Genomic DNA, 11,777 nt, shown 5'->3' on the forward strand with positions numbered 1-11,777 from the left:
TGAACGAATAGAATCATCAAACATTTTTATTTTGATAGTATCCAATCCAACAAATTTTAAGGCATGATCGTTTCCCATAAATACCGATCCTTCCACGACAGGTTCATATGTACAAAACTAATCACGATGAGAAGTCATGTACTAGATTGCCCCTGAATCAACAATCCAAATATCAGTGAGCTATTTGCTGCCTTTAGAACTAATTGTTGCTTCGCCATACAGGATTTCTCCATCATCAGAGGTGCTCGCAACACATCCTTGAGAACTTGATCCTTTTGGAACCATCTCTATAGTATTCTTATTCCAACAATCTTTCTTGAAACGCCCTCTCTTACCACAATTATAGCATTTGACCTGCTTCTTACTTAGTGACTTTGGTATACTTTGACTTCCACTGGAATCACGCTCCATTGATCTCCCTCTTGTCATCAACAAAGCCTTTGCTTGTTTTGAGTTCTCTAATCTATCTTCTCTATTCTTGTTCCTAGATTCTTCTTCAAGAACCGCAGCAGCCATATCATCAAAAGAAAGATAATCAGTCAAAATATTATTAGTTAAGTTAATGATAACTGATCATATGAATCTGGTAGACTTTGAAGTAAGAGCTCTGCACATTCATTTTCTGCTATGGTATATTCCAAGTATGAGAGTTGGGAAAATAACATATTTAGATTGTTGATGTGATCCGTTGCCGATGTGGATTCAATCATTCAAAGAGTATAAAGTCTTCTCTTCAAGAATATATTGTTGTGAAGTGACTGGACTTCATATAATTTGGTGAGAGCATCCCAATTTTTCTGTGTTGTCTTTTTTTTTGCTACACTTGATAAAACTGAGTCAGCTAGTACCCAGTGTAAGTTTACACCAGCATTGTTGTCCATCTCCTTCTATTTTTCATCTGTAATTCCAGTGGGTCTACCTTCAATTGCTGTCACGCAATTGTCTTTTCTCGTAATGGCTTTTATCTTCAATTTTCATACGAAAAAATTACTCCCACTGAATTTTAAAATTTCGTACTTCGCAGCGAAAAAAATATATTAATCAGCAACCTTTGGCTCTGATATCACTGTTAGGTACCAGAGAAATGACATAGCAAAATATAGAGATAAAATATTAGAAATCTGTATAAAATATGAAAATAATTGAATAACTTTATTTGAGAATTACAACTTCTCACTATCATAAGGAGACTACAATAATACTCTCTTTTGACAAAAGGATAACACACTTCTCTCTACATATATAGGAGAAAACTATTCAAATAAATATTATGTTATTCTATCTAGATGACTTGACTGAAAAATAAAATGAAAAGATTTTCAATTTATAAGTGAACCTTTGTTCCGTAAACCACTCATAACATGAGGTTACTATTCTGTTTCTCTCTCCACCATCAAAGTTTGATGGCTATTACCTAAGGAAAGAAGGAAAAAAATACACCTGAAAAGTTCACACGCTGGACACAACTACACTTTAATCATTTAATGAGTCACGCGTGCACAGTATTTATACACTCCGGCAGACACAGTATTCTCGTGTTTATTTTGTTAGGAAGAAGGGAAAAATACACCTGAAAGTTCACACGCTAGACATGATTACACTTCAAACATTTAACAACGCCACATGCCGATGGCCGGAAGGGTGAATATGTCCGCCGGAGTGTATAAATATTGTGCACACGTGACTCATTAAGTGAAAAACTTGGTAGCACGAATCCCCACATTTTTGTACTGTTGTACCAACAAGTGCACTGGGTCGTCCAAGTAATACTTGAGCGAGTCAGGGTCGATCCCACGAGGATTGTGGTTTGAAGCAAGTTATGGTTATCTTACAGGTCTTAGTCAGGCAGATAAGAAGGTTGTTGGAAGAGTTGTCAAATTTGCATTAAAGGAATATTGAAATTAGTAATAGGAATATGTTGAAGGATTGGAGTTGCTTTGTCTTTCTGAATTAACTCCGGTGTTACTGTCTTCTTTGTTTGTGAGTGATCTCTTCTATGGCAGGCTGTATGTGATCAACGCCATAGGCCGTGATCATTAATATCCTCTGCTACAGATTGAACGCCATTGGCCGTGGTCATCCAATCTGACAAAGGGTGAAGCTCTAGCAGATCATTCTCTTGGCGATCCTACTCAAAACGCCACAAATAAGGTCGAATCTTCTGGATCAGAGAATGCTGCTTCTTTGGATTCTAGCCTATACCATGGAGACCCTAATCTCCCCGGAAATCGGCTAAACTGGTACCTCGAGAAGTCCCCAACGAAGTCGTGGATTAACCGTCTGAGAGATGTATAAACATAGCTATTGGCTCGTACTTTCCAGTCACGTATTCACACGAACCTAAGTAGACGCGGATGTTTGTCAAGCACGTTCATTTTAGTGTGATGAATAGAGCTGGTTGTTCGATCATCCAAATTTTACACACTATATTCAAGTTTTACTTCCAGTGTGTAAATTTTTAGGTATATTTTTGTCCCTTTTTTTTATTTAGGAGTATTTTTTTTCTTTTGTTATTAATTTTTTTTATAATTAGCTTTACTAAACTTATATGTGTGTGAGAAAAAGACAATGATATCGGTGAGAGTGAAGAATTATTAACAGAAATTCTATAGAAAAAGGAGTAATAAAGGTGTAGAATATGTAAAACCAGATAGTACATGAAAGATTTTATATGCTGTGGCGTGTGGAGGGTGTGTTAATATTGCATAGGATGTAAGGTAAATATGAAGAGGTAGATATATAGAATAAGATTTATGTGACTTTTGTTTCTGTGTAATGCATGAGTAGGTCTTGGTGTAAGTGTTTAATAATTCACAAACTTTCACATGTGTTCTTCCCATTGAAAATACATTATTGCTAATTATTAGGAAAAAAAGACCAAATTTATGTTACATTCATCTACAAGGTTAATTTGAATAATATCATTATTATCCTTTGAGTGCTTACTGAAGAGTTTTGTAGTCTGAATAGTGATACTAAGAAGAACATCAAATTAAAGGAGACTATTAAAAAACCAAACACACAAATTGAATTCCAATTTCCAACATGATTTGAGCCAATAATTACAGAAGTGTTTTTTCGACCCCTTTTAGGATAGAGAAATGCTTGATTAACTACCTTTTCCAATAAAAAAGATGTATTTTCTTCTTACCTTATAAATAAGCTATATAATATTATTCTTGATCATTTTTCTTATTCTTCTTTCTCAATAACTTCCAAGATTTGATAGTATTTTATAATTTTAATAATAAAGGTTTTTAAATATAAAAATAAAAATTAATACATTAAATAGGGTAATAATATCCTATTTACTCATTTTAATTTTTAAAATTACTCAGAATTGTTTATTAAAGGTTAAAAAGAACTTATCAATGTTTCTAGAAAAGCTATAATAGTATCTAATATAACCAACAGCAATACATTTTTTTTCAGACAAAACAAAGATTTTTATAATAAAAAATATAATGCCTTAAAATTCTCGGTATAATAGAATAATTAAATTTATAATAAATTAATAATCAAATTTATTTATATTAATATAATAAAAATTCTTAAATATTAAATGAGTTTAATTTTAATACATTGTATAATCACATTCGTTCTTTTGGACAATTATTTATGTTATCAATAAAAAAAGTAGTTATTTTTATATTAATGTGATATTGTATAATTAAATACATATATAAAATTATTTTATATTGACAATGCATCAAAATTAAATTTATATAAAATATGTATTTATATATAATAATTAGTTGATTATTATTTTTTGTGTACCCATATGACTGAATCTAAATGGAGGTGAACAATTCATTCTTGGACCAAAATTAGGAGATGTTAATCAATAATATTAAATGGAAGACTTTTTGTTAAATAAGGGGTGAATAATTAGAATATGCAGTTATATACGAATTTTTATTTTTATATATTGAATTCTGAGTAATAAAATTTTTAAAAATAATCTAAACTAAACGTTAAACATTATTGTGAGTGTTTACAAAATGTCAATAACGTTTTTTTTTATATAATTAAAATAATTACTTTTTACATTAAAATTATCCATATCTAAAAATTTTAGCCGTTATATACTCTAGAAACTTGAGTTCATGGTTTCTTTCTGGTCACCATAATCATAAAAGCAACTCTGCAATTGGTCAACCAATTTTTTTTGGGAGTGGATCTTTTCCAGTGAGAAAAAAACTGGATGATATCCAGTGTTCAATCTAACCATTTATTGTACTCTCTCTCTTATTTATTTCTGGACCCACTCATAGAATTAAAGGTGATAGATCACACTGAATTCTATCAATTGTTAAAAAAACTGGAGAGAATCTTTTTCCTTTTTTTCTGGTATTTGAACCAAACAAACAATTACGACCAGCCCGTACCGTAGCCGCAATTTTTGAAAAAAGGAGAAAAAAAATAAAAACAAATGTGAGTAAATGTTCAATTTTTTGTTCATAAAGTTGTAGACATCATTTTGTAAACACTTTTATTAATTTTTATTTGTACCATAATTTGACAATATTTTTTTATTAGCTATTTTGACAATCATTAGTGGCATCAATCATGCATGCTTAGGATATTCAAATGTAAATTATAGCAGAAATAATTGGGATATTGCTTTATATATAGATAAACAAATGTATCTAAACATGTACGTTGCATTGACTTTGACAACATCTTTTAGTAGTTGCATATGCATAATCCTTTTCTAATTAACAAAGATACCGTTATCTTATAACTAATAAAGGAATGGCAATTCTTTGATGATAGTTTGTACCTTCGAATTAAACCCTGCAAAAAAGTTTACAAATAACAATTATAAATATTAAAGCTCCTATATACAATAATTCAGTGATACGTTAAAAATCACTTAAACTAATTATTTAAATAATTAAAAATTTTTAAAATGTGAAAGAACGTTTTGTTCGAAAGAACATTTAATCAACAAATTAATACAAACAAACGAGATAAGAAAACTCCCTCCACTCATTAGACAAAAAGAAAACGAGTAGAAGCCTGAAGAACAAGAGTTTTTAATATCATATTTTTTAAAGCTAAAGCTAATAGAGTTTGTACCAAATACCAACCTTATCCCCCAAAAAAATCTTAAGTCATACATCATTATTAAATATTTGAATATTGAATTTCTACATCCAACCTTGAGATATTGCCAACAACTCAGCAAAACAAGATCAACACGGAACAAAGACATAGTAATACTAATATGGTGGTTAATTTAAATAAAAATATTTTTATATAAAAAATAATAATTAAAAGATTTATACGTATTAAAATAATAAAAATATTTATAAATTTGTCTAAAAGTATTTTCAACTATTATTTTTATATAAGGACGTTTTTATAATATTTAACCTAATTACTTAAAGATAAGGTTAATTGAACTAACTGTTGAAATTCAATGTTGATCAAAGAAGCAGAGGCATTTGCAATGGCCTGGAATGCAGTGGTGGAGAGGACCATGGAAGTTCCAGCCCTGGAAGGCCTAGAGACCGTTGATTGCGCGCGATCGACGATCTTGATCTGGATCAACTGGCCAGGAATGCAGGTTCTAGGTGCGGCTGCACTGATGCACCTCACCTGATACTGCCTACCACATGCAGCACCATTGTCCCATATGCCTTCTCCTGCTGATGCAAACATGTTGCTCGATGGAAACTCTGATGCGTCTTTACCGTAACATGCTGTGGCTGACCACATACACCCATCAGATCTTTTTCATCATTAAAAAGGGAAATAAATGGGAGAGTGGAACTTACGTAAAAAGGGAGGACCGTAGTGAGAAGCAGTGCCAACATCACAATGAGAGAAGTGAATGAAAATTGATAAGAAAAAAACGAGGGCCTGGAAGGATAGAAGATGAACAGAAACCTTGTGCTTGTGCATAGGCATAGCTGATGAAATAATGCTGTGAAACCATTTAAGATATCAGTTATAGAATAATTGTTAAAAATGATTCTAAATTATAGAGTTTGTATCACTGTATCTAGAAGCTAGAATTGTATATCAATAATTAATACTTCGTTTTTAACGTCAAGGAAGAGTAAAATAATCCGAGAGAATATAAGTAAGGAGGATGCCCGGTACAATATCTTTTTGTAAATATATTTATGTGTCGTATTATTATTTGATGTATTAATGAATCGATTATTTTTAAATTTTTTAATAAACTAGAATAAAATCGATTTTTTTTATAACAATAATAATAAACTCAATTATAATCAGATTGGTCGAACCAGTTAATTTACATAATTCACTGAATTATGGGTTTTTTTTAAAACAAATATTAGGGATATATTTATCTTTTTATCAAAAAAATTTAAACATGATTCGATTTAAATTGTGTAAATCGATCAGATCAAATCGGGTCTAATAATTATAATGCGGACAATTAAATTTATTATTGTTACTATAATAAACCGATTTTATTCTAATTTATTAAAAAATAAATTATTAACCGATTTAATAAAGATGTCCAATAATATCATAATTCATCTAAATATTTAAAAAAAAGGACATTTTTAATATGTTTATGGAAGTCACCTCCTATAAATAATTAAGTATAGCTGTTTTGAAAGAAATTTGTTACAATAGGCTTTTTGCATTTTCTTCTAGCTTAGTGGCTAACTATTGTATTTGCCAATTTCTTACTTTATGTGTTTTGTTGTCTTTCGAATTTAGTTGTTTTTCAGTTTTTTCCGTGTTTTCTTGAAAATTGTCATATCTAAATTATTATTGTCCTTATATGTTATTTTATATCAATACATTTTTTTAAAGAAAAAAATTGTCGTCTTATTTCTTATTTAAATTTAATATCGTAAAAATCAAACTTGATATATATTTTAAATATCGTATCGAATTAATCGGCGCTAAATCGATGGTGCTATATGATTAAGTCATCTTAATATTAAGTTCAACTAAATTGATCTAATAATAATTTATTAACATGATAAAACTAATTAAAAAAATAAAAATACATAAACAACTTGATTAAACTTAATTTAAAAAATAACTTACCGTTTCTAGCATTTCTCAATACACCATAATGCTACTTCAAACAAAGCATACAGATAGCCATCTAAGTAGATCACCTGTCATGCCTTTTTTTTATTGTGTATCTAATTAAATCATGAACGTGTATCAATTTTATTAATTAAATAATAAAAAATAAAAAAATATTTATTAACATATGTGTCATGGTATTCGTATGGTAACTGATATATGAATATATTTAAAAGTTAAAACTAACGAATTATAATTTAAATGGTATAATCTCTTAATTATCATTTAAAAATGACGGATTCGAATGTGGCTCTTCGGTTAAAAAAAACTGTGAAGTCTAAGATTTTCACATTCCTTCCGTGACCCACCTGTCTCAACTCTCAACCAAAAACAAAGTCAACCCTAAAAGAAGGTCAAAGAATTTGTCGGCCAATTCAATGCCAACCATTACGGACACCATTATTCAAGCCCTAAAACATGTATCCCTTTTTAATAAGGAAATAATTTTAATATGGATTTTGTTATCATCACGGTATACTCTTAAGCCGCTGTTTGGTAGAAAGATAGAAATGAAAAGACTAAAATTAAAAGATAGAGACTAAAATGACAGAAATTAAAATAAATTTTAATATTTTATTTGGTATAAAATAAAAGACAAAAATTAAAATAAAAATAAAATTTTAATTTAATTTACACAAAAAATAAAATTAAAATTAATTAATTAAAATAAAAGTATTTTAAATATAAAATATTATTAAAGTTTTAGTCTCTATCTCTAAAAACTTTAATTCCTTATATTTCTACTTTTTTGAGATACTGAAATACTAAAATTTTAAAAATAAAAACAGAAATTTTAGTAACAGTCTTGAATTAACAAACACGATACTAGATCTCTTAGTATCTATTTCAATACCTCAAAACAAATGCTATCTTAAAGTGCAGATAGCAAAATCCTTTTTAATATCAATAAATCATTTGCATACATAGATAGTGATAATTTTTAAAGTAATTAGTTCTGTAATGTAAATTAAAATTATATAAAATTAAAAACTTTGTTTGCATATATAAGATAAATTAAAGAATTTTAAAAAATTATTAAAATAATATTTTTTTTATATAAAATTAAAGTTCTGGTATGCTCTTTTTACAATTAAATTTTTAGCATCCTAAGATTGTCAAACGGTATAAAAAGAAAAAAAAAATTCTCCGTTAAATTATCTTGCAAAAAAAATGCCTTGAAGTAAGCAAGGATAGGCGTATATAATGCAGCAATTTAAGGACATACTTTCAACTAGAAAAAGAAAATTAGGCACACAATAATCAATTATCCAATACAAAATACTTATGCAAAGGACAAATTTTAGTATAGTTTTCTTTAGGGTGTTCACCATCCAAATCAATTCAATTAAAACAATTCATGTAATTTACACTAATTAATTTTTTTCTTTTACTAAAAATATTGGCCACCTAACATTATTTGAACTAGAAAAAGGTCAAACCCAAAATAAGTTAGATTGAATTGAGTTTTGTTGTTAAATGCTAACAAATGATATAAGTCTTAGAGTGATTTTTAAAGTTGCATTCGAGTCTCATAATAATTTTTGAATTTAAAAGTTACCCATATTCATCTTTGAAGTTACACTCCGAAATTCAGATTCGTCTTTCTAGCACATTTCGTCTACCTGGCACCACCGAAAAGCTGATCTGGACTCCTCCGTGACACGTTGACCAGGTAACAGCTAGCTGACGTGAATTAGTAAACTTTTATGGTATAATTTGGTCCCTAAATCAAAATTAAAAATTTTAATCCCCAAATTTAATTAGTATTATCTTCTCTATAGTAGTAACCCCTTTCTTTTCTTCTCTTCTATTCTCTTCTCCATATGGATGTGAAAGAGACTACAAATTACAACTTCATTAAAAGTACGCATATATTTTATTAATTAAAAGTCACATACTATGTCTTTGTATTTAACATTTTATGCACTCATTTAACTCTAGTTTAATTAAAATATTTTACAAAATTTAATTTTATATTTTTATATGATTTAACAAAAATCTATATCTTGTATTTACAGAATTAAAAAGTTACATCGTTATTATTATATACTACATTACATTTCTTTTCGAATCCTGTTCCAAAATAATCATGCATCATCCTAATTTAACTGTCATTCACATAATATTAATATAAATTGTTATATTATATCATTTCAAATTGTATGACATCTCTATTAAAATGACGTGTCTAAGATTTTATTATAATTAAATAGATATTTCAAATTAATTAAAGGTAATATAGAGAAATAAAAAATAACAAAAATTTATCTAATTTAATATTTATTATTTTAGTCTCTAATTAATAAAAAAATAATTAAGCAAAATAAATATAATTAACTAATTTAAGACACTAATTTGATCATATTAAAATTTTAATCATATCATCTTTTTATTTACAAATTTCAAGCTGACATTTTAACATTTTATATTAGTATTAGAGATGAGTTGAGATTCATAATTTATAAATTTAGGAATCAATTTAATCATTTTTAAAAGTCAACAAATTTTTATGAACGTTCACAATTTTAGAAACTAAAATTTGCATTATTTTTTTAATTATATATATCACATAACTTTTTTTATGTTATAATCTCACCATATTTCTTACAGAAAAAAGGGATAAAAACAGTTAAATTTGTTAAAATAATAGTTGTTAAGAAGACTATAATTATTGTTATTGTTATAAGATACTTCAACTAAAAATAAACAAAAAGAAAAATTTTGTGAATTTTGGATATGAAGATCTGTAGAAAAAAAAAGAGGGATTAATATAGAGAAGAGAATAATGATTAAATTTGGGGATTAAAATTTTTAATTTTGATTTAAGAACCAAATTGCACCATAAAAATTAACTAATCTATGTCAACTAGCTGTTACTTAACCAACGTGTCATAGAGGAGTCTAGATCAACTTTTCGGTGATGTCAGGTGGACAAAATGTGCCAAAAAGATGAATCTGAATCTCGGAATGCAATTTTAGGGACAAATATAAGTAACTTTTAAGTTCAAGGACTGCTATAAAATTCGGGTGTAACTTCAAGAATATTTTACGGCTTATCTCACTAACAAATTGTATATATTGGATTGAATTTTGAGAAAAAACTTTAAACCAATTATATTCAATCCAAACATTTATATGATAAAATTATTAGGTAAAATATATTTTTCTAACTCTAAAGCTTCCGAAAAAATTTAAATATGTTTCCATTATAATTTTAGATATTAAACTATTTTTAAAATTTTTGAAAAACTTTAGAAATAGAAAATTTTTTTAACCTATCATTATTTTAACATCAAACTTATATTAAACTTAGTCACATTTTATCTTCTAAACCTTAATTAAAATTTTAATTTATTTTAAAAAAATGAAAAAGCCGATTTTGCTGTCCTTTGGGTTGAATTAAATTCGATTAAAAGTTTTTAATAATATATATATTTTTTTTACTTCAAAAACAATTCAAAAAGTTTCCACTTTCCGGCTATGTCCCCTAATACTAGGAAAAGGTATTTAACAAGTGAACTATGAATTGGACAAATCGCCTATTGTTTTGTGTCGTTGGAAAATTCTATTTGATCTCTAACGGCATATATAATATGCTAACAAAAGATGCAGCCGTCTTCTAGAGTAATCGAAAACTGAGTTGTTGTCTTTTCTTTAATTTATTTAAGTCATAAAAAAAAAAAACCTGAGTTGTTGTTCTTTTTAACAAATATGGTTAATGATTTAAAATATATTGACATAGTCTAAATTAAATTAAAGATCTTAAATGCAGGCAACGGCCCGCTTGTAGTTGGAAGTTGAGACCTGCATGCATGCCACCACTCTTATTATCAAATCGAAAATATTTTATAATAAAAAATAATTATAATTTATTTAATATTTATTAATTCTAACAATAATTAATAAATATTAAATAAAACAAGTTTTAATTTTTTTAATTTTTTAACATTATCGTTTCTAAAAATACCTAATACTATAATTACTTAATTAGTATAAGTTTAGCTAATATGTGTTTTACAAGAATAAATTAATTAAAAATATTTTTAAAAGAAGTAAAATTTAACTTCTAATATATTTATTGTGTATTTATTAATATAAAAAATTAAAAAATTTCTACTAACAGTAATCTTAATATATGCGCTAAGAAGCAGGGGCTGAAATAACTGCCACAGAATGATCCAAAAGGTCCATAAAATTACAAAATATAAATTAATTAATATATATAATAATTGGTTGAACTACCTTGATTGAACCTCAATTCAATAGAATTTTTAAATATTTAAACTACTTTTTAGTTTTATATATAAGTTGGTGAATAACCGGTATAGTTTTCCTGTGTGCTTGATTCATTGACACAAATGTATTTTATATTTTCATCCATACATATATATGTATCGATTTTTCTATGCTTTAATTTCGTTGATATATATATATATATATATTTTGGTTAGCTATATCTATTCTATATTTTCATCGATCATCATACAATAAAGAGAATATATATATGATACATTCATTTAAAAAAAAAAAAAAACCTACACGTACCTGATTATTGGTGGTGATGCCTTCAAATTTATGAGACTTGAGAGGAATACAATGAAATCGCCATTCACAAAATTTTCCATGAAGAACAAGGCATTAAATAGTAATGGATAGAATAGAAGGATAGTGATTCAAGGTTTATGAGAAGT

General features: G+C 27.4%; 1 protein-coding gene across 6 annotated transcripts; it reads right to left on the reverse strand.

Annotated features, from left to right (window-relative positions):
- Positions 1 to 4,597: 4,597 nt before the first annotated feature.
- LOC112707856 (putative EG45-like domain containing protein 1) lies at positions 4,598 to 11,777 on the reverse strand. 6 transcript variants are annotated; one of them, XM_072201519.1, is made up of 6 exons: positions 11,632 to 11,694; positions 8,645 to 8,809; positions 7,042 to 7,142; positions 5,784 to 5,932; positions 5,414 to 5,714; positions 4,598 to 4,797 (listed from the first exon to the last, which is right to left on the reverse strand). In XM_072201519.1, exons 4-6 carry the CDS (start codon positions 5,914 to 5,916, stop codon positions 4,791 to 4,793), a joined length of 441 nt encoding a protein of 146 aa, XP_072057620.1. In that variant the 5' UTR covers positions 5,917 to 5,932; positions 7,042 to 7,142; positions 8,645 to 8,809; positions 11,632 to 11,694; the 3' UTR covers positions 4,598 to 4,790. The 6 variants fall into 6 exon arrangements, with proteins under 6 accessions (XP_072057620.1, XP_072057619.1, XP_072057622.1 ...); XM_072201518.1 differs by lacking the exon at positions 8,645 to 8,809 and having other exon boundaries at positions 11,632 to 11,699; XM_072201521.1 differs by lacking the exon at positions 8,645 to 8,809 and having other exon boundaries at positions 5,414 to 5,708; positions 11,632 to 11,695.

Source organism: Arachis hypogaea, chromosome 8 (assembly GCF_003086295.3).
Source record: "Arachis hypogaea cultivar Tifrunner chromosome 8, arahy.Tifrunner.gnm2.J5K5, whole genome shotgun sequence".
NCBI classification, from domain to species: Eukaryota; Viridiplantae; Streptophyta; class Magnoliopsida; order Fabales; family Fabaceae; genus Arachis; species Arachis hypogaea.

Coding starts and splice junctions, on each gene's coding strand:
- LOC112707856 (XM_025759859.3), bottom strand. CDS start 11,711: ATGGAAAATTTTGTGAATGGCGATTTCATTGTATTCCTCTCAAGTCTC. Junction 5,933..11,631: donor GCATCACCACCAATAATCAG/GTACGTGTAGGT, acceptor ATGGTTTCACAG/CATTATTTCATCAGCTATGC. Junction 5,715..5,783: donor CTACGGTCCTCCCTTTTTAC/GTAAGTTCCACT, acceptor GTATGTGGTCAG/CCACAGCATGTTACGGTAAA.